Source organism: Gracilinanus agilis, chromosome 3, assembly GCF_016433145.1.
Source record: "Gracilinanus agilis isolate LMUSP501 chromosome 3, AgileGrace, whole genome shotgun sequence".
Lineage (NCBI taxonomy): Eukaryota > Metazoa > Chordata > Mammalia > Didelphimorphia > Didelphidae > Gracilinanus > Gracilinanus agilis.
This window is the reverse complement of record NC_058132.1, coordinates 620,234,072-620,258,667: the sequence shown is the minus strand read 5'-3', so window position 1 is coordinate 620,258,667 and position 24,596 is coordinate 620,234,072. Positions and strand designations below refer to the sequence as shown.

The 24,596-nt window shown below is 36.7% G+C and overlaps 1 protein-coding gene across 3 annotated transcripts in view; it reads right to left on the bottom strand.

Moving 5' to 3' along the window:
* Window positions 1-1,149: 1,149 nt before the first annotated feature.
* The window catches only part of MOGAT1 (monoacylglycerol O-acyltransferase 1), a 38,082-nt gene continuing 14,635 nt past the window's right edge, over window positions 1,150-24,596 (bottom strand). For 2 of the 3 annotated variants that reach the window (XM_044667584.1, XM_044667585.1), the window contains exons 2-6: window positions 23,022-23,200; window positions 21,016-21,220; window positions 18,541-18,715; window positions 17,513-17,712; window positions 1,150-1,548 (exon numbers count right to left, since the gene is read on the bottom strand). In XM_044667584.1, the coding sequence (XP_044523519.1) occupies window positions 1,394-1,548; window positions 17,513-17,712; window positions 18,541-18,715; window positions 21,016-21,220; window positions 23,022-23,200 (914 nt within the window). In that variant the 3' untranslated portion in view covers window positions 1,150-1,393. Of the gene's footprint in view, window positions 1,549-17,512; window positions 17,713-18,540; window positions 18,716-21,015; window positions 21,221-23,021; window positions 23,219-24,596 lie in introns of all 3 variants that reach the window. The other variant, XM_044667583.1, reaches the window with a different exon arrangement.

Genomic DNA, 24,596 nt, shown 5'->3' with positions numbered 1-24,596 from the left:
TGCCAGGCACTAGTAAGAAAGCTAAGGCATAACTGACATGATAGAGATGCTGGGCTTAGAAATAAGAGAACAAATTGCTCTGTTTCATTGGTCATTTCCCTCTGTTTCTCATTGTTCCTTCTCTGTTACACAGTCCCTTTTCTCCTTTTGCAAAAGTCTGCCACCTTACTTTACTCTCAAGTTCTCAAAGAGGAGACTGGAAGATTAGTCGTTAGGAATCGTATGGTAGGGATGCCCTTCGTGTTTGGGCTGGATTAAGTGGTTACCGAAGGCCCTCCCAAATCTCAAATTCTCTGAGTCTACGTCTCAGGGTAGCTCACCCCTATATCCATTGTGGAAAATGTGCTGCAAGCCTCTGGAAGAGGATGTTCTTCGCACAGAAGGTCCTCTGGAATGCAAGAATCACTTGAACCATTTTCAATATCAATTCATATCACTGTGAAAACCTTGCAGAACTTTGTATCCAAGATGGGTCCTCTCCAACCAGGTTCATGACAGGTGAACATATTTCTCTATGTCCAAGCACAAATCCAAATAGGTGGGGCTGGGGAGGTTGAGGAATGCTATTGTCAGCTTTGGCCTTCATATGACAGATTCAATAATTGCACAAAAGTGCTTGAATCCATACATAAGTTAGTGAGGATGATGTAACTCATCTTTGTGAGCTCAGATCTGTCTTCAAATACTTACTAGCTGTGTAACTCTAGGCAAGTCGCTTTGCTCTGCTTACCTCAGTTTCCTCATCTGTAAAATGAGCTGAAGGAAGAAAAGGCAAACCATTCCAGTATATTTGCCAAGAATGGGATCACAAAGAGTTAGACATTAAATGACTGAACAACAACAAAAAGTGTATCTTAAAGAATTAAATTGTCTACATATTATATTTTAAGTAATATTCATTTTTAATTAAAAAAACTTTATCTTCTGTCTTAGAAGCAATACAATGTATTAGTTCTAAGGCATAAAAGCAATAAAAGCTAGGCAATGGGAGTTAAGTGACTTGCCCAGGGTCACACAGCTAGGAAGTATTTGAACCCAGAGCCTCCTATCTCCAGGCCTGGCTTTCTCTAACCATTGAGCCATCTAGCTGCCCCTTTGGATAATTTTTAACTTTAAAACCTTTACAAAGGTCATCTTCTCCTTGGTGCTTCCAATAGTGGTCTACTCTATTTGGATTTTCATATATTAATATCACTGTGGTTGAAGGCAATGTGTGATCATTTGACACAGTATTTGAAAGAAGAAGAAAAAAATCCAGGTTCTCTTATTACCCCTTAAACCTTCATTAAATGTACAACACAATCTTCGACAGATACCAGTTTTATGGATTCAGAGATTTCTTTCAATGCCAAAAAAGCTCTTCTAGCTTTCTTAATACCTTCTATAGCCATGTTTATTTAAAAACAAGTGTTTCCTGTTCTGAGATTCCATACTTGCTTTTGTTCGTCTCAAATAAGTTTCTTAGTTCCTCCATGTAAGTCTGATGCAACTGGTCGATCTGTTTTTGTGTGGGGTGAGGAGTCTGCTGAACAGGAATAGGTCGTCCCACTGCAAGAGTACAGAATGTAAGAATGTCACAGGTTATATAGCTACAGAGCGTCATCCCTTTGTACATATCTTATCATCCATAAAAGGAGGCTGGAAGACAGGCATCCCATTTCTGTGCCTGCCGTCTGTTACCTCCAAATTTAGTTTCTCTCTCGGCTTGCCCGAATGCACACCATCCCATCCGATATGAAACACTTGCCTCCTTTGCCAACACTGTACTATCAGTACCCTGGTGGTTTTGAGCCCTTGTCAAATGAGCTACTGTCTGAAATGCAGCTGGGGATTTATGTGGGCACTGCCCTCCACCAAGGTCAGCGACATTCTCTGTCTGACACAACTGGCAGCCAAACCACAGGACTTTACTATTGCTTACTGACCATGAGCTTCCTGAAGGCTGGAGGGTACCCACACCCTCTCTCTCCTCATGCCTTCTTGCACCCCTACACTGTTTCTCATTGGCATTACATTTTAAAATACTGTTCCATTCCAATTGAGAGCCGCACTGAGCTCGGTTCACTGAGGACTTAAAAAGGTACTTTTCTGGGGAAGAAACAAGTATTTTCTAAAGGCAGATTTACAGACACTAATGCAAAACTAAAGATCATGCACAGCAGATTACAATTAAGCCTGTAAATCTTTTTCAGTTTGGACTCCCTCAATTAGCATCCATTGCAAAAGAAATCAGCATAACTTCTAGAAGTATTTAAAATATCATATTTTCTCCACTTGCCTCATGGATCTAACAGACTTACTTAGATTTTGACTACTTTGGAGAAACCAGAGGATTTGGATTTCTTTTTTCCTCTCTTTTAACAACAAATATACTATTTCAGAATCTACATTACTTATGACGCCCCCTCCTGGCTTAATTCAACCCTGCTTCTCAGTTCCCCAGAATAAAAATCACTTTCCTATATAGGATAGGATAGGCAACAGCTAGGCCCCACTCAACTGTAAATGGCCTGGACATGAAGTCAAGCTAGGTCCATAGCAAATACTATTTCCCTGATATCTGTAAACCTGTTATTGTTTTTGAAAAGTATTTTGAACATTTTACTTCAATATCATTGGTTTCCTATGTAATCCTATATATTTTATTTCAAGCATTTAAAAACATAATCTGAGAAGAGGTCCATAGACTTCACCTAACTGCCAAGGGGATCCACAACACGAGAAAGATTAAACTGGCTCAGAGACAGTGGAGTGGAGCTCTGTTTCTAAGAAGAAGTGATCTTTTCCACCAAGTCTCTAAGTATCCCTGGTAGAGGATCTCTGAGTATCCTATAGACCAGGGGTCGGCAACGTATGGCTCTCGAGCCATATCTGGCTCTTCTGAGGGCCAGATAGGGCTCTTTCTGCAGGAGCCATGAAGTCAATTTTTTTTTTCAGGCGCTGTTACAGGAGCGGCACTGTGAGCACTGTACGGCTCTCACGAAATTACATTTTAAAAAATGTGGCGTTTGTGGCTCTCATAGCCAAAAAGGTCGCCAACCCCTGCTATAGAGCCTAGATAAATCAATCAATGAACATTTATTAAATATTTACTATATGCCAGGCACAGTACCAAGCATTGGGAATATAAAAAGAGGTAAAGAAAAAAAAAACAACTCTTGCCCTCAAGGAATTTACAATCAATGGGAAAAGGTGATTAGAAAACCCAAAAGAAATGGACTAATGGGGGATGATGATGATGATAATCATAATTATTACTCAACATCAGTAAAGCATGATTATTATTACATTGTTGTTATAGTATAATCTGAGTTTGGGGGATAGGGATAGGACATAAAAAAGCTTGGGGGAATGTAAGAAACTACATGCCTTAATTCCAGAATTTATTCTTCTCCATTTGTTTTGCATTATAAACTGGTATAATCTCAGCTGCTTAAACTCAGTTTACTTAAACAGCTTAGAGGCAAGAATAATAGTCAGTCATGCTATCTACACATAATCAAGAGGGAGCAGAATAGATCCCATTAAAAACCAATCCTGGGGGCAGCTGGGTGGCTAAATGGTTGGAGAACCAGGCCCAGATTTGGGAGGTCCTGGGTTTAAGTGTGACCTCAGACACTTCCTAGCTGCATGACCCTGGGCAAGTCACTTAATCCCCATTACCTAGCCCTTACCACTCCTTTGTCTTAGAATCAATTCATAGTATTAATTCTTAGATGGAAAGTGAGGGTTTAAAAAAAACAACCAAAGCTATGGTCTTCATTCTCTATTATGGACGAGAATCAAATAGTGAGGCAAAGACAGAGTGGTAGTAGAAAGAAGGCTGGCTTGAGAATCAGGATACTCTAGTTCTAGTTCAAGCTCCTCCAATTAATCAGTGAGACAAGTCATCACCTCCCTACACCTCAGTTTCTCCATCCATAGAGCAGTAATGCCAGGTATCTTGCTGCTCTAAAATTCTTTTCATTTGACTGCATTTTTTCCTTAATAAGTGGTGAGAAGTCTCTGGGATGATGGGCCAATCTCAACTTTTGAGAGCTTTATAGAAATGCCTGCTTCTTCCCATTTTTTTAAGGGCAAGATCTGTGATTTTTCACTGGTATAAGGAACTCCTGGTGAGGAAACTCTTTTCACCAATGAAGATAATAACAATTATTGTACAACTTAGAATCACAGAAAGTTACCCAGAGCACTGAGAGATTAAGTGTCTTGTATACGATCATTAGCTCAGTATAATGTACCAGAAGTAGGGCTTTGCCTGAGTCTAAGGCCAACTCTTTATCCATTATACGATGTTGCCTTTCTGTTTCTTTATTGCACAATTTAATATCCTAACAAAACAGCGAGTTAGCATTATTTTACCTTTTTATGTTGCAACATACTTATTGAACAGTTATCCAAGAAATGTACGATCAGTAAAGATGACAAGACAAAAATGTAGCAAGAACAAATGAATAGCTTATGTATTTCATTTGTACCAAGAAACATTAAAAGAAAAAAAGATTTAAAGATGTGTATGACACTAGATATTTTTTCTTGTTGAGGATTTATGGAAGGAAAAGGATAAGAAACACAAGATGAAAGTGCATAGAGGAGATCTGCACCTTTGATAGGGATACCCTCATTGATGAGATGACAAATTCATTGAAGTGTTCCATAACTAGGCAAAATGTTTTGGCCCAAGCCTATTAAAATTGGACTTTAGGAATTCAGTTCTGGATTTTTTTTTCCTTTTTCTTTGGACACCCCATAGTTACTTTTGTCAATATGATTTTCTTTTTCTCTTTGTATTTTCTTTTTTTTTTTTTGGTTCCATTAATGATAATTTATGTAGACTATTTCTTCACAAGAACTTAAACTGCTCCTACCTATATGCTAATTTTATCTGCATATGGTTTTCTTTACCTCCCTTTCCACTTATAGATGGCACTTATTTCTTGTGATTCACAGAATTCTTCATTCCCTACAAAACTTCACTTGAGAACTATATGAAGGATAATGGATGGGAGGCCAGGTGGTTCAGGGATAGACAGCCAGGCCTGGAAATGGAAGGTCTTGAATTCAAATCTGAATTTGATCTGAGACACTTTCTAGTTGTTTGATCTTGAGCAAGTCACTTCAACCCCATTGCCTAGCCCTTTCTGCTCTTCTGCCTTGGAACCAAAACTTGGTATCAATTCTAAGAAGGTAAGGTGTTTTTGTTTTTTAAAGAATAATGGCGAGGTCCATTGTGAGCATATGTGGGCAGGCAGCTATCTGATACAAAGAAGGAAGCAGGCAGAAAGTCTAAAGGATGCTATCAAAATAAGCAAGATGAATTCAGAAAAAGCTAGATCTGTGGGAACTGATGCAGAGCAAAACAAGCAGAACTAGGAGAACATTGTACACAATAACAGCAATATTGGACTATGATTATCTGTGAAAACTTGGCTACTCTCAGCATTGCACTGATCTGGGACAATCCTGAAAGACTTATGACAGGGAATGCTGTCCACCTCCACAGAAAGAATCCATAGCTTCATTGTTCACATCAGTGTATCTTAGGTTTTATTCGGGGGGGTTTGGGTTATGTATGACTTTGCTCTTACAACAATGACCAATATGGGAGTGCATTTTGCAAAACAACAAAAAATTAAAAATTAAAAAAATGCAGCCCCCACCCCAAAAAGATGCTATCAAAAGAATGTAGGCCTAGAGGGGGAAAAAAAGATGGGTTGACTGATGGGCAGGTCCCATGCTCTACTTATATCTATAAGAAAGGGAGAAAGGCTCCTATCCCTTCACTGATAGACTTCCCTGAGGTAAATTTATGGGAGTCACAGGACGGATAGTCATGGATGGGCTGTCTTCACTACTTAAGGAAATACTCAAATTGACCCATTGACATATTTTTGGGGTTCGAGTTATAATGAGCTTATAAATATGCACTGTGTTTTACATACATATGAAGACTATCAAACTGACTCCAATCTATTTTTCCATCTTTACTTGATTTTATTATCTTTCATGGCCTTTTGGTCAAACCAGATTATTAATTTTCATCCTTTGATTCCTTTTTCTCATATAGTTTTTTGCTCAGAACTTTCTCCTAATACCTACACTCATTTGTTCTTGACCTTTCCTGCCAATTTCTGTCATTAGGCAAAAAATTGCCTGCATAAATTACTATTAACGAAACCAGAAAAATGAATAAGAGAAAAGGAGGGTCATAAGGCCAAATTTAAGCACATGACTTCTAATGAGAAAGAATACTGGATTGACAATCCAGAAATAAACTCTGAAAGATATATTTCATTTTATCTTCATAACAGCCCTGTACAGGTAGGCACTCTTTCTATTTTATGGAAAAGGAAACAGGTTCAGAGGGGTCAAATGATTGCCTATGGCCTCATGGAGTGACCTCCAAGGACAAGATCTGAACCCACATCTCTCTTAATTCTTAGTCCAAAGCACTTAAAAAAAAAGTCCTTACCTTCCACCTTAGAATCAATACTGCATATTGATGATTCTAAGGCAGAAAGGCCATAAGGGCTAGGCAATAGGGATTAAGTGAATTGCCCAGGATCATACAGGTAGGAAGCATCAGATGCCAGATTTGAACTCAGAACCTCCTATTTCTAGGCCTGGTTCTCAAACCATTGAGCTATCTACCTTCCCGTGCAATTTACTTTTGATAACATGTAACCTATCCTATATTACATGTAGAGAAGTTAAGACAAGGGTCCAACACCACATGCTCGGCAATAGAAACTGGAATTCAACAGAAGTATCTTGATTCCAAACCTAGTAACCAATTTATCTACTAGAATTGCATTTTTGAAATTGAGATAAAGACTGTGAAATCTCTATACTGAATATCCCAGAAATTCTAGCATTTTGCTGAGGAAGAACCTGGAAGTTCAAGGTAAAAATCTGACATGATCATAATATCTGATCCTGAGAAATAACTCATCTTAAAATGACATTATGGTTTTAAAGTTCACCGTCATTCTCCCAAATGGGTTCAAACTTTTAGGCTACCGTCTCTAGTCCTTGGGTTATCCCCAGAAGAGAAACATCTACCATGAAGGTCATTATTCCTACAAAGATTGAGAAAACCCAAATTGCTTTTTAAAAAATGCAGAGCTCTACTTGGAAATAATAGTTTATAGGCCAAACAGGAATGTCGAACACACTTTGTATTGGCCTCTGTGACCAAAGAAATATCAAGATGAGGCAGCTAGTTTAACTATTTCACATGAGATGGAAGATTATTTTTAAATTAAAAAAATACAGTGAGTTAGGTGCATAGGAGTGATTAGTGGGATAGAGTTGAGGAAGGAAGGTCAATTAGGAGAATATTGAAATATCATCTAGATAAAAAGGTATAAGAACCCAAATTCTAGTCACCTAAGGCTATCAGGATCACTACTTGTAATGGAATATTATTACCATGAATAGAGGAATAAGTCAATGAAGATTTGTTAATATGTGTAAGGAATTGAAGCCAAGTGCTGAAGGTACACAGACAGGTATAACAGATAAGCTTTCAAATAGTTTATAATCTAGAAGGGTAGGGTAGAAAGGAATATAAATATACATAACCATTAAACAAGAGAAAAGTGTTATATGCAAGAAAAAAGTCCAAGCAAAGTGCTAGTAAGAATTTGAAACGGTCATCATTTTTAGCCAGAAGGTGGGAAGGGAAGTCTTCATGGCAAATAGAGCACTTGAGTTGGGCTATGAAAGGAGGGGCAACTAAAGGCAAACCTTGGAATAAGGAGGTAAGAACAGTTCATTTCTATGTACAGGCCTGAACTAAAGTGATTTTATGGGAATAGAAAAATCCAAGAGCTATTGCTGGAAGTTGAATCAATAGGACGGAGCCACTGTTTGAATTACTATGCATAGAGGTAAGGGGAAAGTGCAACATGGAAAATAGCAGGGTGGAATTCCTGCAAGATACAGGATCAAGCCTCACCCAGAATTCCAGGCTTGACCCTGTATCTTGCAGGAATTCCACCCTGCCATTTTCCATGTGGCAGAAAGTCAAAGACAACACTGAAAGTAAAAATTTGGGAAGATTTATATAAACTGATAAACAGTGAAATGAAAAGAATTGGAGTGGAGGGGAACATAATAACAACCCTTTACAAACAAAGAAACCTTGAAAGCCACAAGAACTCTGATCAACATAATAATCAATTATGATTATGGATAATCTGGGGCAGAAGCATATTAATCATTTCCTAACAAAGGTGCTAGGCTCAGGGTAAAAAATGAGACATATTTATCAAACATGGCCAATGTGGAAATTTGCTTTATTTGGCTCTTTATATTTGTCAAAAAAGGGGGGCAAGGGGGCATTTTTCTGTTTTTTAATCAATAAGACAATAAATTTTGGTTCATTGGAAAACATTTTAATTGAAAAAAAGTGGTGAGCAGCCAGAAATGAAGACAAAGCAGGGTCAAGAGAAATAGGAGGAGAACCATGAAAAAATGATATTCCATAAGCTAAAGTTGGAAACCAAAAAATCAATCAATCAATCAATCAAGGAGGAAATAATGAACAGTGCCAATCTTTACAGAGAAGTCAAAGGACGGGAGATAGAAAAAGATCATTAGCCTATATGATCATTAATAATCCAATATAATAAATAATAAGTCTTTAATGAGTTTAAATAAATTTTAGTTTAGTGCTGGGCACAGATTCAGATTACAAAGGACAGAACTAGAAAAAAAAGGAGTTTAAAGTATTTTCAGCATTAAACCTTATTGAAACAGATCACTTTTACAGTACCCAGACTACTATTTGCAGCCCAAGAAATAAGCAGCTGATTAGGCAGTTTTTGAAGGAAATATCCTTCTCTTAGCCTAAGAATGAATGCCTTCTTTTAGTGATATAAATAACAATAAAAAATGTTATGTTTCAATTCCATTTAAATTTAACTCAGTCATCTGTTGCATTTTTCAAATTCCAGTTTTTCCATTTTTTCACTTTTTCTGGTTGCCACTCCCTTATTTCTGTAGAGAATGATGTTACATTTACATCTCTTTGCTATGAATCACAATACAAACAAACCCAGAGAAAAATTAACTTTGTCCTTACTGATGTAAAGGAGAGTAAATATGTACATATGTTATAATATGTGCGTGTATATTGTAAAAGATAATTAAGAAAGTTGCCTAATTAAGGATAGACTGTAGTCAGATGTAAGTTGTATCAAGTAAGCTGAGATTTCTGGAGGGTACTTTAAGATTTCTATGGAATGTTTTGAATGTCAGAGGGCCAGAATTCCCAGAAGTGCCTTAGGTGAGGAGTTGGAATATAACGGACACCCTTTTGGGTTTGAAGCTCAAGAGTAGTGGTTGGTTAGCATTTTCTTCTCTGTATTCCTGGAGAATTTTGGATATAGATGGTTAGGAATAAAATCTGGTGGTTGAAAATTACTGAAGAAGATTCAAGGCAGAGTGACTCTACTTCCCTAATTCTATTCAGCAGGGGACAGAAAAGGGCAACTCAAGTCTGTGAACCTGCAGTGACTATTTTTCCTGACATGACTGAAGTTTTAGAGACAGAGAAATCTTAACTGAACTTTGAAATTATAATATAAGGATTTTATAATTAGCTTAGAGTCTATAGATGGAAAATATATTTTAGATAGTTTAAGGAGATTAGAGAATTGATTTTCAGGCAGAAGCAACTCCTCACAAAGTTTAGTTTTGGGGTTTGGGATCCAGTTAGAGTTATTAGATTTAGGGAATATAAAAATAATATTAGAATATATTTCATACTTTCTTTTTAATCCTTCATTTCCTTTCCCTTTATTTTTATAGTTTTAAATAAAGGTTTTTATATATATCAGTCTCCAGTTGACTTTTATCAACTGCAAGTCCAGCCATTACTCTAACAGTTAACAACTGAAACCTGATAACATAACCTACCAATAAAATCCAATACCAACCAATACATAATCAATACTAGGTTGATATTCCTCATAATGATTTATATATACACAGTTTCTCTGCTATTCCTAAGTTTGTTACACTTGTAAAAATATTTTTAAATTAAAAAAATTTCCTTCCCTGTTTTGATCAAGAAATATGCAAGAGGGAAAATTTCTCAAAGTTGTTTCTTGTTGAAAGGTCCTTCGGCTATTTATCCTTAGCAGTTCTTCCCAATTTTAAGTGTAACCTTATTCAAAAGCCTTTAAAAATGCTGGGAGTTAAAATTGTGTAAGGGTGTTCTTCAGTTCCTTGTAAAAAAAAAACCTGCTATCTGAATAATAAATGCTTTCTTGACTTCACAACTTATGTGTGTGTGTATTACCTCTGGATGAGCTGGGCTGCTGTCAAGACTGATGCTCCTGAATGCACATGACTCATTCTCTTGCTCAAGCCTAACATTAATACATTTTAAATTTATTTTACAGTTTGAAAATTATACTTATTTCATGAAACAACTGCATTACTCTTAATAGTCTCTCTGATCTTTACTCAGTATTTATTTAAAAGCAAACTCCATGATTTATAGCAGCAAAGAAGATTCCCCATCAATTGGGAAATGGTCAAACAAATTGTGGTGACATTAATATAAGGGAATCTTCCTACAGCATAAGAAGATGAATATTTGGAATACCAAGAAGCCTGAGAAGACTTCTACAAATCAATACTAAGCAAAGTACATAAAAATGGAAAAACAACATACACAATGAAAACTGTACAGTTAAAATAAAAAGAACCTTCACAAGCCAAACTCAGAGCCAAGCGCACTATTACAATAATCAAGGTTGACCTGGGAAAAAAAGGAAAGAAAATTTACTTTCTTCCCTTCTTCCTTCTTTGAAAAGAGGGGAGTAGCTGAAGCAAGACAACTATATATTGAACATTACATATGATTCTAGACTCAATATGTTAGTTTCACAGAACTGCTCTTATCTCCCACTTCCTCACCATTATCGTTCTTTCTTTTGTGTTCTTTGCTATAAGGTATGACTCATTGGGTGGGAGAGCTATTGGGTAGGAGAGGTGGTAAGGATGTATTGGTAAATGAAAGTAATGGAAAACAAAAGATACCAAAAATAGGAGATTTTAGCTATATTTAGTATGAAATATATTCTAATATTTTTATATTCCCTAAATCTAATAACTCTAACTAAATATTGGTAAATGAAAGTAATGGAAAAACAAAAGATACCAAAAAATAGGAAAATGGCTTGACATTTTCTGAGGAGATAAGCAGAGGGAGCAGGGAGACGGGTCAAGCTTTTTTTTTTTCCAAGCTAGAGAGGACAGTATTTTATTATTAGAAATTATTAGAGTAGAGTAGACTATATGGAAAGCTGAGTATCCCAGACATGACGCTTTCAAACTGAGTGCTAGAGAAGACTTTTGAGAGTCCCTTGGATGGCAAGGAGAGTAAATCAGTCCATACTTAAAGAAATTAATTCTGACTGTTTTCTAGAATGTCACATACTGAATCTGAAGTACTTTGGCTGCATAATGAGAAGAGAAGACTTACTGGAAAAGACCCTGATGTTGGGAAAGATTGAAGGTAAAAGGAGAAGCAGAGGATGAGATGAATAGTTTCATGGAGACAATGAATATGATCTTGAACAGACTTTGGGAGTAGTGAAAGATAGAAGGACCTGGCATGCTATAGTCCAAGGGGTCAAGAAGAATCAGACATGATTAAAGAACAACAACTAGAACAAATAATCTTGCTTGGTAATAAAATACTTCATACCTGAGTTTATTACTTTTAGGAGATGAGATTCAGACCTCATTTAATACACTGAGGCAAACAATTGACTTCATGGGAAGCTTAAATGCCTGAAAGAATGATGTAGTATACAATTTTGAACTTTCTTTTAAGGAAAGAATTGGATCCTACAACTAACTCACCCAAGAAAGAAAGCCCAGCTGAAGGCTCTTTTTAGAGGCTGTTAGGTTTTACAGTGGTTAGAACACTGGTTCTGGGTTCAAGAAGAATTAAGTTCAAATTTGTTCTCAAATACTAGTTGTATAATCCTAAAGCAAGTCATTTAACCTCTGCCAATTTTCAAAGGAGGATAATAGTACCTACCTCCCAGCATTGTTATGAGGATCAAACGAAATAATATTTGTAAAGCACTTAGCAGTGCCTGTTATATAGTAGGTACTTAATAAATGCTTGTTCCCTTCCCTTTATTTTTGCTGAAAATTATCATCTAAATCACACTAAAGGGAATGCAAACTGAGAAGAACTGTCACAAACCAATCTTAGTTTCAGAGACTCTTAGGAGAAAACTACTGGAGCTAGGAAGGCTACAGGAGCAGAATGTCTGCAGTATCTGACAAGTTACTGTATTGTATTGGTTGCTTTAGCTTAAACATTCTTCACTGCTTGGGAGGGCTCAATTCTAGGGTAGAGGGGAAATATCCAGAAATAGCTGGCATATAAAAATGAAGGATAAATATCTCTTTTAAAACAAACAAAAAAGGAAATTAAAACTCTACTATATTCCAAGTTATTTTATTCCAGCACCTCAAAGATAAAGTGTCCTTTCTCTCTTCTTTTCAAGACATATCTCTGCTCCCTCACCAAAATCAAATAGACTTCCTGCTTATGCAAAACATTAATATATTTCTAAGGTTTAAAAAGGACAAAATATGTATGTTTGCGTACTTGAGAACTGCCAGCAGATGAGATAGTGGATAACAAATAGAGTATAAACCTGACCAGATACAGAGCAACATCCATCCACTATATCCTGTAGTGAGAAGGCAAACTGCCCTGTAAGAGTGAAAAAAGTGGAATTCTGGCTTTGTGAAACCCAGAATGAGTCACTATCCCTCTCAAAGCCTTAGTTTCCTGATGTGTACAAGGGGAATAATAACACTTGGGTGGTTGTTATAAGAAAAGCACTCTGTAAACCTTAAAATTCCATGCAAATGTATATTATTAATCCCAATCCTATCTTCTCTCTTCTTACTATAATAAGAATTTGATGACATTTTAGAACTTTTTTGTTTTACTTTGTTTTCATTTGAAACTGACAAAATCCCCAATATGTAAACATTTATCTAAATTGATCTGTGTTCCTAGCATATTGTTTAGTGCTATGAAATATGCAAAGAAAGATTTAGAAGACTCTTTTGGGGATGAGTCAGCTGAAAACACAACTCCAAGCATGGAACAGTGGAAAGGGTGTTGCATTTTGAGTGAAAAGGATGTGGGTTCTGACCTTTGCTCAATTCTTTCCTGTATGCTTTTGGGCTGAGCATTTCTCAATTTCTTAAGTATAAAATTAGAGGGTCGAATGCTTTAACAAGTTAAGGTGTATGATTGTGATGAAATACTATTATACCATAAGAAAGGACAAACAGGTTAAGTTTGGAAAAACATGGATAAACCTACATGAAACTATGAAGAGTGAAATGAATAGAGCCAAGAGAACATTGTATATAGCAACAGAAATATTTTTTGAAGAATGACAAGTATGTCCACCTCCAGGGAAAGAACTGACAAACAAAAAGAAGTAGTGTATACATATTATATTTAAATATATCTTTTTGTCAAACAAGGCCTTCTCTAATGAGGGGGAAGAAAGGAGGGAGAGAGTTAACCAGGTATTTTACTGAAACAGGCAAATTAATTAATTTAATTTCTAAAACTTAAGGCATTAAACAAAGTGGCCTCTGAGATCTCTTCTAGCTCAAAATCCATCTTATAAGGGATCAAGTCAAATGTAGATTATAAGGAGAAAAGAGAATTTCAATTGAGATGTGAGAGAGGTCAGTAAAGGCAAAGGGAAAATACTGCTGATTTAAATGTAGGTATTTTAAGTTTAAAGAGATTAAAGGAATTCAAATAATGAGATATGAAAAAAGGAGGCCTAAAAAGTATTAGTAAAAGCATCTTGTGGCAGCTAGATGGCACAGTGGATAAAGTACTGGATTTTTCCTGAGTTCAAATCTGACCTCAACACTTACTAGCCTTGTAACCCTGGGCAAGCCATTTAACCCTGGTTTGCCTCAGTTTCCTCATCTGTTGAATGAATTGGAGATAGAAATGGCAAACCATTCTATTATCTCTGTCAAGAAAACCCCAAAATGGGGCCATGAAGAGTCAGACACTACTAAAAATGACTGAAAAACAAATGAGGCTCACACCAAAGAAGCCATTCTGAGTTTACTAAGAAAACATTCCGAAGGAAGTTTATGAGGGGAAAATAAGGCAATATTTGTTAGTGTGGAAATCTTCTGGGCTATAAACTGATAGCAATGGAAAGGAATATTCACTAAATATTTGAATACCTATTATGTAAAAAGGCCCAGAGTAACTTTGCTGTGGTTTATGTCAGAAACCCATACATGACTAAAGATAAAGCAAACTTGTCTTAATGGGCCAACGCCATCTGGGAAAAAATATGAAATGTGACAAAAATAATTCCTGACAAGAATTCATTAATAGAATGGTATAGAGACTGATAGGACCCATTTTGTGAAAGAAACATGTTTTTAGGCAATGGGCAAAAATAAGAATCTAATTCCTCAATAATGTTTTCAAAGTTGTTTTGCGATTTGCTCTTTCTGATGTTTCATATTGGTTCCATTTATTGTGTTACTTCATATTACCAGGAATTTGCAATCCTTTTTTTTTTTATTGGCCTTAGTATCAGTTCTAAGACAGAATAGCTGCAAGGGCTAGGCAATCAGGGTTAAGTAACTTGCCCAGGATTACACAACTAAGGAATGTCTGCAACCAGATTTGAGAACAGATCCTCCCCAAGTCCAGCCTAGTGCTCTATTCACTGTGCTACCTAGTTGCCCCAATAATCCTTAAGTGGTTAGGCAATGGAGGTCAAGATTCAAAGACAAAAATAAAATCAGCTCTACTCTCAAGAAGGTAATGTTCCCCTGAGGGGAGGATAATAACATGTATTAGACAAGTAAAAGGAAAGTAATGTTTGGGGGAGGAGAAAGGAACTAGTACCTAAGAAGACTGGAAGAGGTTATAGCTTAGAGCTAACATTTATAGAGCACTTACTAAGTCCCAAGCACTGTGCTAGGCATATGACGATTATTATCTTATTTGATTCTCACAACCTCTTCAGGAGTCAATTACTATTTTTCATCCCTATTTTTCAGTTGAGGAACCTAGGGCAGATAGAAGTTAAGTGACGTGCCCAGACTCACACAGCTAATAAGTGTCTATGGCTGAATTTGAATTCAGATCTTCTTGATTCCAGGTTCATCACTCTATCTATTGAGCCACCTATCTTTGAATAGAATATGGCACTTGAATTAATTTTTAAAGAAAACTAAGAATTCCACAAGGTGAAAATGAGGAAGGAAAGCATTTTAGGCAAAGGAATGGGAGATGGAATGTTAGATACAGGGAACATCAATTAGGCCTTTTTGGCCAGAATGCAGAGCATAAAGGACAATTATATGAAAACAACTTTAGAAAAAGATTGGAGCTTAATTGTGAAGAATTTTAATTGTCAAGCCAAAAGCACATATTTTCTTTTAGAGATAATAGGGAATCATTGATGATCTTAAAAGAAGACATTGACATTCATAGATCAGACTTGTACTTTAAGAATATTACCTTGGGTGGGGCAGCTGGGTAGCTCAGTGGATTGAGAGCCAGACCTAGAGATGGGAGGTGCTGGGTTCAAATCTGACCTCAGACATTTTCTAGCTGTGTAACCCTGGGCAAGTCACTTGACCTCCATTGCCTACCCTTACCACTCTTCTGCCTTAGAGCCAATACACAGTATTGACTCCAAGACGGAAGGTAAAGGTTTAAAAAAATTTTTTTAAAAAAAGAATATCACCTTGGCTGCTGGGTGAAAGATGTATTTGAGGGGGGAAACCTGAAGGCAGCAAGACAAATTAGCAAGCTAATACAGGAGGTTAGACCAGAGGTGTTGAGGACTGGAATTAGTTGGTGGTTATGTGAATGGAAATAAGCATATGAATGCAGGAGATTTTGTGAAGATAGAAGAGAGGGAGTGTGTCAGGTCAGAGATCACTTTATAGTTATGAGCTTTTATTACTGGGAGGAAAGTAATACCCTCAAAAAAACCAGACTTTGGGGGGATGAGAGGGGATGTATTCCATTTTGGACATATTTTGTTTGACATGCCTACTATATATCAAGGTGAAAATGCCCTTCAGGAAGCTAGTTGGTAATACAGGACTTGCATTTAGGAGACAGATGGGGGCCAAATATGTAGATTTGGGAGTCATACACATAAAGATAATGTTATATACTAGGGCTAATAAGATCACTCAAAGTACCAAGAGCAAAGATGGGAGGCCCGAGGACAGAGTTCTGGTATATACCCATTCATAGAAGAAAAAAATGGATGATAATCCAGGAAAAGAGAATGAGAAGAATGGTCAAGACAGGTAGGAAGAAAATCAAGAAAGAATAATGCCACAAAAACCCAGACAGAAGAAAGTATCCAGGAGAAGGTGATGGTCAATAATGTCAAATATGAAAAAGAATTCAAGAATAATGAGAGTTGAGGAATATCAATTTGATTTAACAACTAAAGAATCCTTGAAAACCTTGGAGAAAGACATTTCAGTTGAGTGGTGGGATCAGAAATCAAGGTGAAAATGTCCTTCAGGAAGGTAGTTGGTAATACAGGACTTGCATTTAGGAGACAGATGGGGGCCAAATATGTAGATTTGGGAGTCATACACATAAAGATTGTAAGGATTGTAAGGATCTGAGAAATTAACTAGATGTGAGGACATGGAAGCAAAGAATATAGCTGTGTAGCTGTCTTCTTCAAGGATCGCAAAGGCACATAGAAATGAAGTGACTTGTTCAAAGTCACATAGCTGGTAAGTTTCTAGGAAAAGATTCAAGCTAGGGTCTCCCTGACTCCAAGGTCAGCACTCTATCCACCTGACTCCTGGAGTCAGTCAGAAAAATGGAGAATAGACCTAAGATGAAAGATAGAGGGAAAAGAAAAATGTAATTATTATTATTATTTAATGAATGGGAGAGATTATGCCTATATATTATGGAGGATTCTATGGCTATAAGAGACTAAAGGCTCTCAGATTCAAAAAGCTGTCAAATACTATTGAAATGGAAACTAGGGTCACTTCAGAAATATAATGCACATTATGAATCAAAACAGTTTAGAAATTCCTGCTCCAATTCTGTTACTCATATCCTTTGTTTCTCATTTGTCCTATTATCTTTTTTAAAACTCTTTGAAACCTTTCATTAATATTGTATATAGGTTCTAAGACAAAAGAGCAGTAAGGGATAGGCAAGTGGGGTAAGTGACTTGCCCAGGGTCACATATAGGAAGTGTCTGAGGCCAGATTTGAACCTTAGGACCTCCTGTCTCTAAGTCTGGCCCTCAATCTACTGAGCCACCCAGCTGTCCCCTGTCCTATTATCTTAAGACTACTTTCCTTGTATTTATTCTTATTTATAATAAAAAATGATCAACATTATGAACCATAAAATACTTTTACTGATTTTTAACATCCCAGTAATCATCTTCAAGATACCTACCAACAGTGTGAATAGGTTTCCTATAGGGCATCAGGCCAAAACTGTACTGAAAAATTCCTCTGGCATGAAATAATGGCAAAGTGAACCCCAATTTTTGGGACATTTTCTGTTGGAAAGTTCTAAGCCATGAGCCTTCAGGATTGGCGATTTGGTAAAACAGATCATTCTCACCAAACGAGAACACAGGAACCAAATAAGCCCTGTAGAACAAGCAGAAGAATTTAGAGAACTGCTATAAAATTTTTTTAAATGTTTTTAAGAAAGAAGGGGGTATAAAAAATGTTCATCTGTCAAGTTAGCTTGAAATAAAAATCAATATGCCTAAATGTCACTAAAATACTGCCCTTGTGGTCCTCGGCATAGGATTATTTTATAGATAAAATCTCACGAGGTTCTTTTGGGATTTTGTTCAGTCTGCTGCTCCGAATGGGGTCCACATCAACCCAGCTTTATATTCAAATGCCTCTCTAGGGGGAGCTAGATTATATTGAAGTTCCAATATGTTTTTCATAGAAGAATTGGGAATAGCTGACATTTATGAGTACTTGACAGACATCTTCCAATCTGAATCTCAAAAAATCCCTGTGAAGTAAGTACTTGACAGTATCAATAGCCTCAATGTATATCTAAGGAAATTAAGGCTTTGCAAAGGGAAATCAAACATCTATGGTCACATAACTATTACATACCAAAGGCAAGATTCAGAGGCAAGTCATGCTAGATTCCAAATCCAGAGTTCTATCCACTACCCCAAATATGCCTCTAACTCTACTTAGAATTTTCATGATCATTATTATCTACACAGATATTCTGTGCATGGAGGTTTCCAAATACCTTAGCAAATTTGGAAGTGAGTCCCCAAAAGAAAGGTGCAATGCTCTACTCACCAAACACATACCTGTCCATTACAAACAAAATAGACAGGATCAATGAGATTTAAGGGGCCCCTTTCAAAAATACTTCTCTAGTCAGACTGAAAAATGGAAGAACACTATCATTAGAGACAACAGAACGGACAAGCTACCTACCCATGTGTCAAAGCCATTTTAATAAACCCCTTTCTTTGGGTGATATACAGAGTAAAACTTCCAGGATATGCAACCAGTGACTCTTCTGCTCCCCCAAGCACAATGATAGAAATGTTTCCACCTTCCTCCTTGCTTAGCACATGAGATACACTTTGTTTGGAAACAGGGACTGCTCCTTGGTAAATAAAATAAAATAAGATTATTTTATTTTAAGGTGCTATTGTGGTACTACTATGCCTTAAACCCAATTTCCTCCATTGTCCCTTTTAAAGAATGCTGTTTTTTCCATTTAAAATGTTTGTGAAAAAAATTTATGTAGTAAAAATTGTTGTGACTAATTATATAAATATAATAAAACAAGTTTTGGAAGATTAATTAAATCCTAAGGTCAGTTCGTGCCATTTTAAGGATATCAAATGAAGTTGTCTATAAAGCTTTGATATCTAATAAAAGTATCATCTCTAAAGAAAATGGCATAGTAGGTCCATCGGCAATGCACTGTAACATCATTTACTCGGTGATATACAACTCTTATCAAAAGAAAGGGACTATAATAAAAACATGAACAAGGGTATGAGAATTTCAGTGGTCCATTGGTTTCAAGAAAATCAAGCAATATACAAATGTAGATGTTGCTAGTGTTTGTTCTTCACATCCATCCCCATAATTCTATTGCCAGATGGTAAATGATTGCAAGGTAGAAGCTCTGACACAGAGAGAAAGATGGTTACAGTGATCTGGGTCTACAAGTGACTTTTCCATCATGTGAGTCTTGGCACTGGGTCTGAAGATCTGAGTCTATAGGACATCGGTAGTTAAATGGCTGGTGGTCACTTAGCTCTCTAGGCTCAATTAATTGTATAGGGTCACAAACTCAGAATTTGAAGATACAATTTAATTCGTCGAACCTCATCACTTAATAGATGAGAGAACTAAGGTATAGAGAACTTAGCAAAAGATATGAACTCAAATTCTCTAACATTTTTATTTCCTTAGATAAAGTTTCCATTCCTTTGAAGATTATTGAAAGCAGAAGCAGAGGGTCTTGTCAACTATTTAGCATCATATAAGACAATCACTGCTCTTAAACACCAAAAGTATCTAATCTTTTTTTAGCCTCCCCAGTACCTAACCCTGTATTTTGTACATAATGGTTTGATTTATTTATTGTTGAATGCTTCCTAAATCTGCATCAGTAGTATGAATATTTCAAAATCATTCAGATAGATAAGAAAGAATATAGATTCTTTTGGTGGAGATATTTCTGACTGCCTGCATGACTGTTCTCTTATTTATTGCATAACTGTAAAAAATTCCCAAGTGGCTGAGGTCTAGTGAACCAAAGGGCTAGGATTCATGATTGAGTCACACTGTCAGTGAGGGCTGCCCCCTTGATACTATCTTTTGAACTTATGTAATTTCTCTTAAACATACCCATGTTAGAATTTTGGCAAAGGTCATGAACTCATATATCAGAGCAATGTCCTACATTTTTAAAGGAAATTTGATTTTTATACAAGATTCAAGTAAACTAAGGGATATTCTAAATGTCACTATAACTCTAGTCTGAATTTAGTTAAATAAGATATGGAGATTTAGGCTCTCTCATTAATAGGTTCTTTTTTTAGGATTGAGAGATTCATAGAATATGTTGTTATGAAAGAAATGACCTTCTCTTGGTATAAATTAAATCTGCTAGGATTGTTGTGTGTTTAAGGTATTTTAACACTGTTAAGCTATAAAGATAATATTCTGATAGACTTTTCTTTTAGTATATGTCTGCATGATTTCTTGGAGTAGATAACCTAAGCTGGGTAAGGCTTGATCATTCAGGCAGTTCTGGTCTGCAAGTGACCTAAAAACTAGTCTTCTATTCAAGGGGCTTCTCAGGTAGCCCCAGAAAGTTTTAAAAATAAAAATAAATAAGGAAGTTGCTTCTTGCTATCAGAGGAAACAGATATGATGCTGGCAGGCTCTAGGTAAAGTTGGGATCCCGCATTAAAAACATAGCTTCCTATGAAACCCACGATGTTAAATTAGAATGATAGTTAAGACAACTAAGATTCACTGATGGACAGAATTAACTTTAACTATTGGCTAGTTGAATATTTCAGGCCAATCAAATTGTACAAGGAGATATGGTTTCTGGCAAGAATAGAACTACCAACAACTCAGAGCTCTAGATTCAAGTATCCACATGTGAGGGAATTCATTGAAGGCTTATCGATTAGTGAATAAAGCTTCCAGAAGAGGTCTCTTCCCAAGGAAACATAGATCAGACATTCTGAGACATATTTAACTGTAGATATAGTTTCCCTGGCTAATACTTAAGACCCTTGAAGGCAGGGACTGTTTCACCATCATCTTTGAACCCCCTAATGCCTAGCACATAGTAGGCACTTAATAAAGGTTTGCTACCTGATGGATCTGCTGCCCATCACCAGTATCAGAAAAAGCGTTCCAGCCTTCACTTACCACAGCTCATGAAGTACTCTCTGAAGAAAGGACATCGGAACCAAAAGGGAAAGGTGTGAAGGTATGCGGTAAAGCCTGGAAACAATTCCTTGAAATTCGAATGGTTTGTACAAAAGTTTCCAAATGCCCCAGCAACAAGCACTCCATGGGGATGAAATCCAAATATATAGTTGTGACTTGGATCCAAATCCACTGTTTTGACGAGCTATAGAGCATTCAAATGGAAGTAAAGATACCTTATCCCCCATATTTCCCACCACCACCTTATTAGTTGCCAGTCACAAATAGAAGGAAGTGTTTAATTCTTAAAGGAATGCAGACTAACATGATCAAAAGGGGGAAAAAGACATTTGACTGGGAGTCAGAGAATCTGAGTATAAATCTTGGCTCTGCTATTTGCTACTTGTGTGACCTTTGGCAAATAATTACCCTTTCTCTAGAACTCATTTTCCTCATCTGTAAAATGAGGGAGTTGGGATTAGATGACCTCTGATGCTCTTTTCAACTTTAAATCACTATAAAACCCAAGATGAGATCTCAAGTTTACTTCAAAACTAAAACATTAAAGAACTTCCTTTACATATCTCTACATAATACATCCACATACCTATATGTAATCCATACATAATACATACTTAAACTTTTCTGGGGATGAGGAAGATCCTATGATTTCATCTGCACAGAGAATCATATGCATGCTAACTCCCTCCTAAGAGATCTGTAACTTATCCTGGACACTTGAGAGTTAAGTGGTCACGGTTATAGGTATTATGGGGATTTTTAGTTAGCAGAGAGCAAGATTGATTGGCAGGGAGGCAGGTTCCAGAACTCTGGGATACTGGCAAAGTGTCAGTTGAGACTCACTGTTTTCCTTGGATGAAGAGAGTTGGACTCTCACTAACTCCCTGGATTAAGAGAGCTGTTTTCCCTTTGGTGTGGATCCTGATTGAACCAGAGATCATCTACAATCAAGAGACTTGGTGAAAGAGGAAGGTTGAGTTGAGATTTAAGTCTAGTGGTGGACATTGGAATCAAATCCTCACTTAATTGGATTTAATAGCAGACCATCAAGACTCCAGTGAAACAGCTCAGAAGATCATCTAGCTTGGACTGACTTATATGTGAGAAACCCCATCCAATACAACTAGACCTGCTCACCAATCCAGTTCCTGGATTTGGTTAGAGCTAAGGCAGTCGGTAGTTTGAAGCTGATTAGAGTAGATTTCTCCCTCTTGGACTTTTGGGAGGAGACCCTTAGTAATTTAAGTATAGTTGACCCATTCCCTTCACTCTCTATCCCAGTGTTTTATTAAACCTTTAAAATACATACTCTCCTGTAAGTTCCTTTTCCAAATACCCTGATTGACACCTAAAGGACCCACAGTGAAACCCCAGTCGATTCCCTGGTGTTATCCACCAAACTGTCATCTATACCAATCCTACTTAATCCACTGATTTATTCTCTCAGTTATTTATTTGTTCAGTCTAGTGCACCATTTCATTCTTTCTTTATATGCTTTTCATTCTTTCATCACAGAGCTAGCATGTGTCAAAAGCTTGAACCCAAGATTTAATACCACAGATTCAAAGCTAAAAACCCTAAATTTACTGATGAGGAAACTGAAGTTTAGAAAGAGTTTAAGCAACTTGCCCAAAGTTCCACAGGTAAGTGCTTGAGACAGGATTTGAATTTTTCCAACTCTATCTGAGTTTGACATGATATGACTTCTTCATATTTAGCCCTCTAAATTTTGCCACCAGTACATTCAAGTCAGTGATGGGCTTACTAAATTATTTGCTTAAGGAACATGAGAATGTAAGAACTCTTATCTGATAGGAACCTCAAAAGGTCAAGTATAAGATGAGGAAACTAAGGCCCAAAGAGATTATATGACTTCCTTGGGCATGACCAGATTAAAGGATTAGAAATTATTTTAAAAGGGAAAAGTCCTATGGGCAAATTTCCCACATTCCAAATTCTATAACAAATAAGATATTTTACTCACATGTATCGGAAAATAATTCCTAAAGTACTTCCAAACAGTCCAATTTCGGACCCAGTCAAACCTTCTGCCTCCTAATTCTGGGGTCTTCCAGTCGAAGTAGAGCCATGTTAAATAGGGGATGTAGAAAAACCAGTAGTTTTTATAAATCAGCATCACAAACATTACAATCCACAGTTGTGCTGAAAGGGAAAAGAGAACTAGAAATCAGGGTTAGTCAGTACTCATTATGACAGCACCTCATTAGATAAATATTAGGAACTGGAAACTTGATAAATTGAACTTAATTAATCATGATCCTTCCTATTCCACTGAAGGGTTGCATAGAACTTGAAGGGAAATAGGTTGGTTTTATTAGGTTGTGTTCAAGGGAGGAAGATGGGGGAGAAAGTATAGTTTGCCTCTGAGATCCAAGCCACCTCCATCCTGTTCATGTTTTCCTATTTTGGTCAAAAAGCAATATCTCTATTCTATTTTTCCTCCTCAATATCTCTCTACTTATACAAAATTCCTGCCTTATCATCTATGGTGTAGAGGTGAATCTGACTTCTCTAAGGCTATAGCAGCAGAAACTCTGGCAAGTTCTACCAAGAAGGAATGGTTTCATATGATTTTTCACTTTAGTTTAACTTTATTTGGGTTTTTGGTTTTATATGATTATTCTCATATGAAAATTAACAATATGGAAGAGTTTTGCATGATAATACATGTACAAACCAGATTAGTCACTTGCCAGCTCCAGGAAGGAGGGTGGAAGACTGGGAGAGAGACAATTTGTATCATATATCTTTAGAAAACTTATGTGGAAATTTGTTATTCCATGTAATTGATAAAATAAAATATCTTTAGCAAAAAAATGGAATGGATTCCAGTGTAGACTGAGAATCTACCAGTAATGCTCAAGGAGAAAGTTGATTCCACTGGGTCATGAAATAGATATTACCAAATAACACTCAGTTCTGTATAATCCCCTTCTACTTACCTAAATAGTGGCCTTTATTCCACAACCAAGAGTATACAAGTGATGAAATCAAATCATATTCATTTTGACATTCTCTTTACACATGATGTAAGACATTCATTGTTCACTGACATCTGACTCTTTGTGACCCTCTTGACTGGTCCATGGGGTTTTCTTGGCAAAGATACTAGAGTGGTTTGCCATTTCTTTCTCCAGTGTGTCCCCATTTTTTCATATGAGAAACTGAGACAAATAGGGGTTAAGTGATTTGCCCAGGGTTCAGACTTTCCTGTCCCAAGCTGAAGGTACTTGCAGATAAACAGAAAGATGGTTCACACATTCTAGCCCCTCTCCTAGATGATTTAACTTATGCTACCCAGGTATATAAGAGACTCTTCAGTACTATAAGAGAAAATTAGAGAGAAATTAGGGTGGCAAACCACTCCAGCATCTTTAACAAAAAAACCCCAAATGGAATCATGAAAAGTCGAATACCACTGAAATGATTAAACAATAACAAAGGTGCTTTATTAGTGCATACATAAGTTAGGAATGAGTATTCCTTCTGTTAGGGGATACCCCTCTCTGATATCAGAGAACAACAGGACATCAAGTCA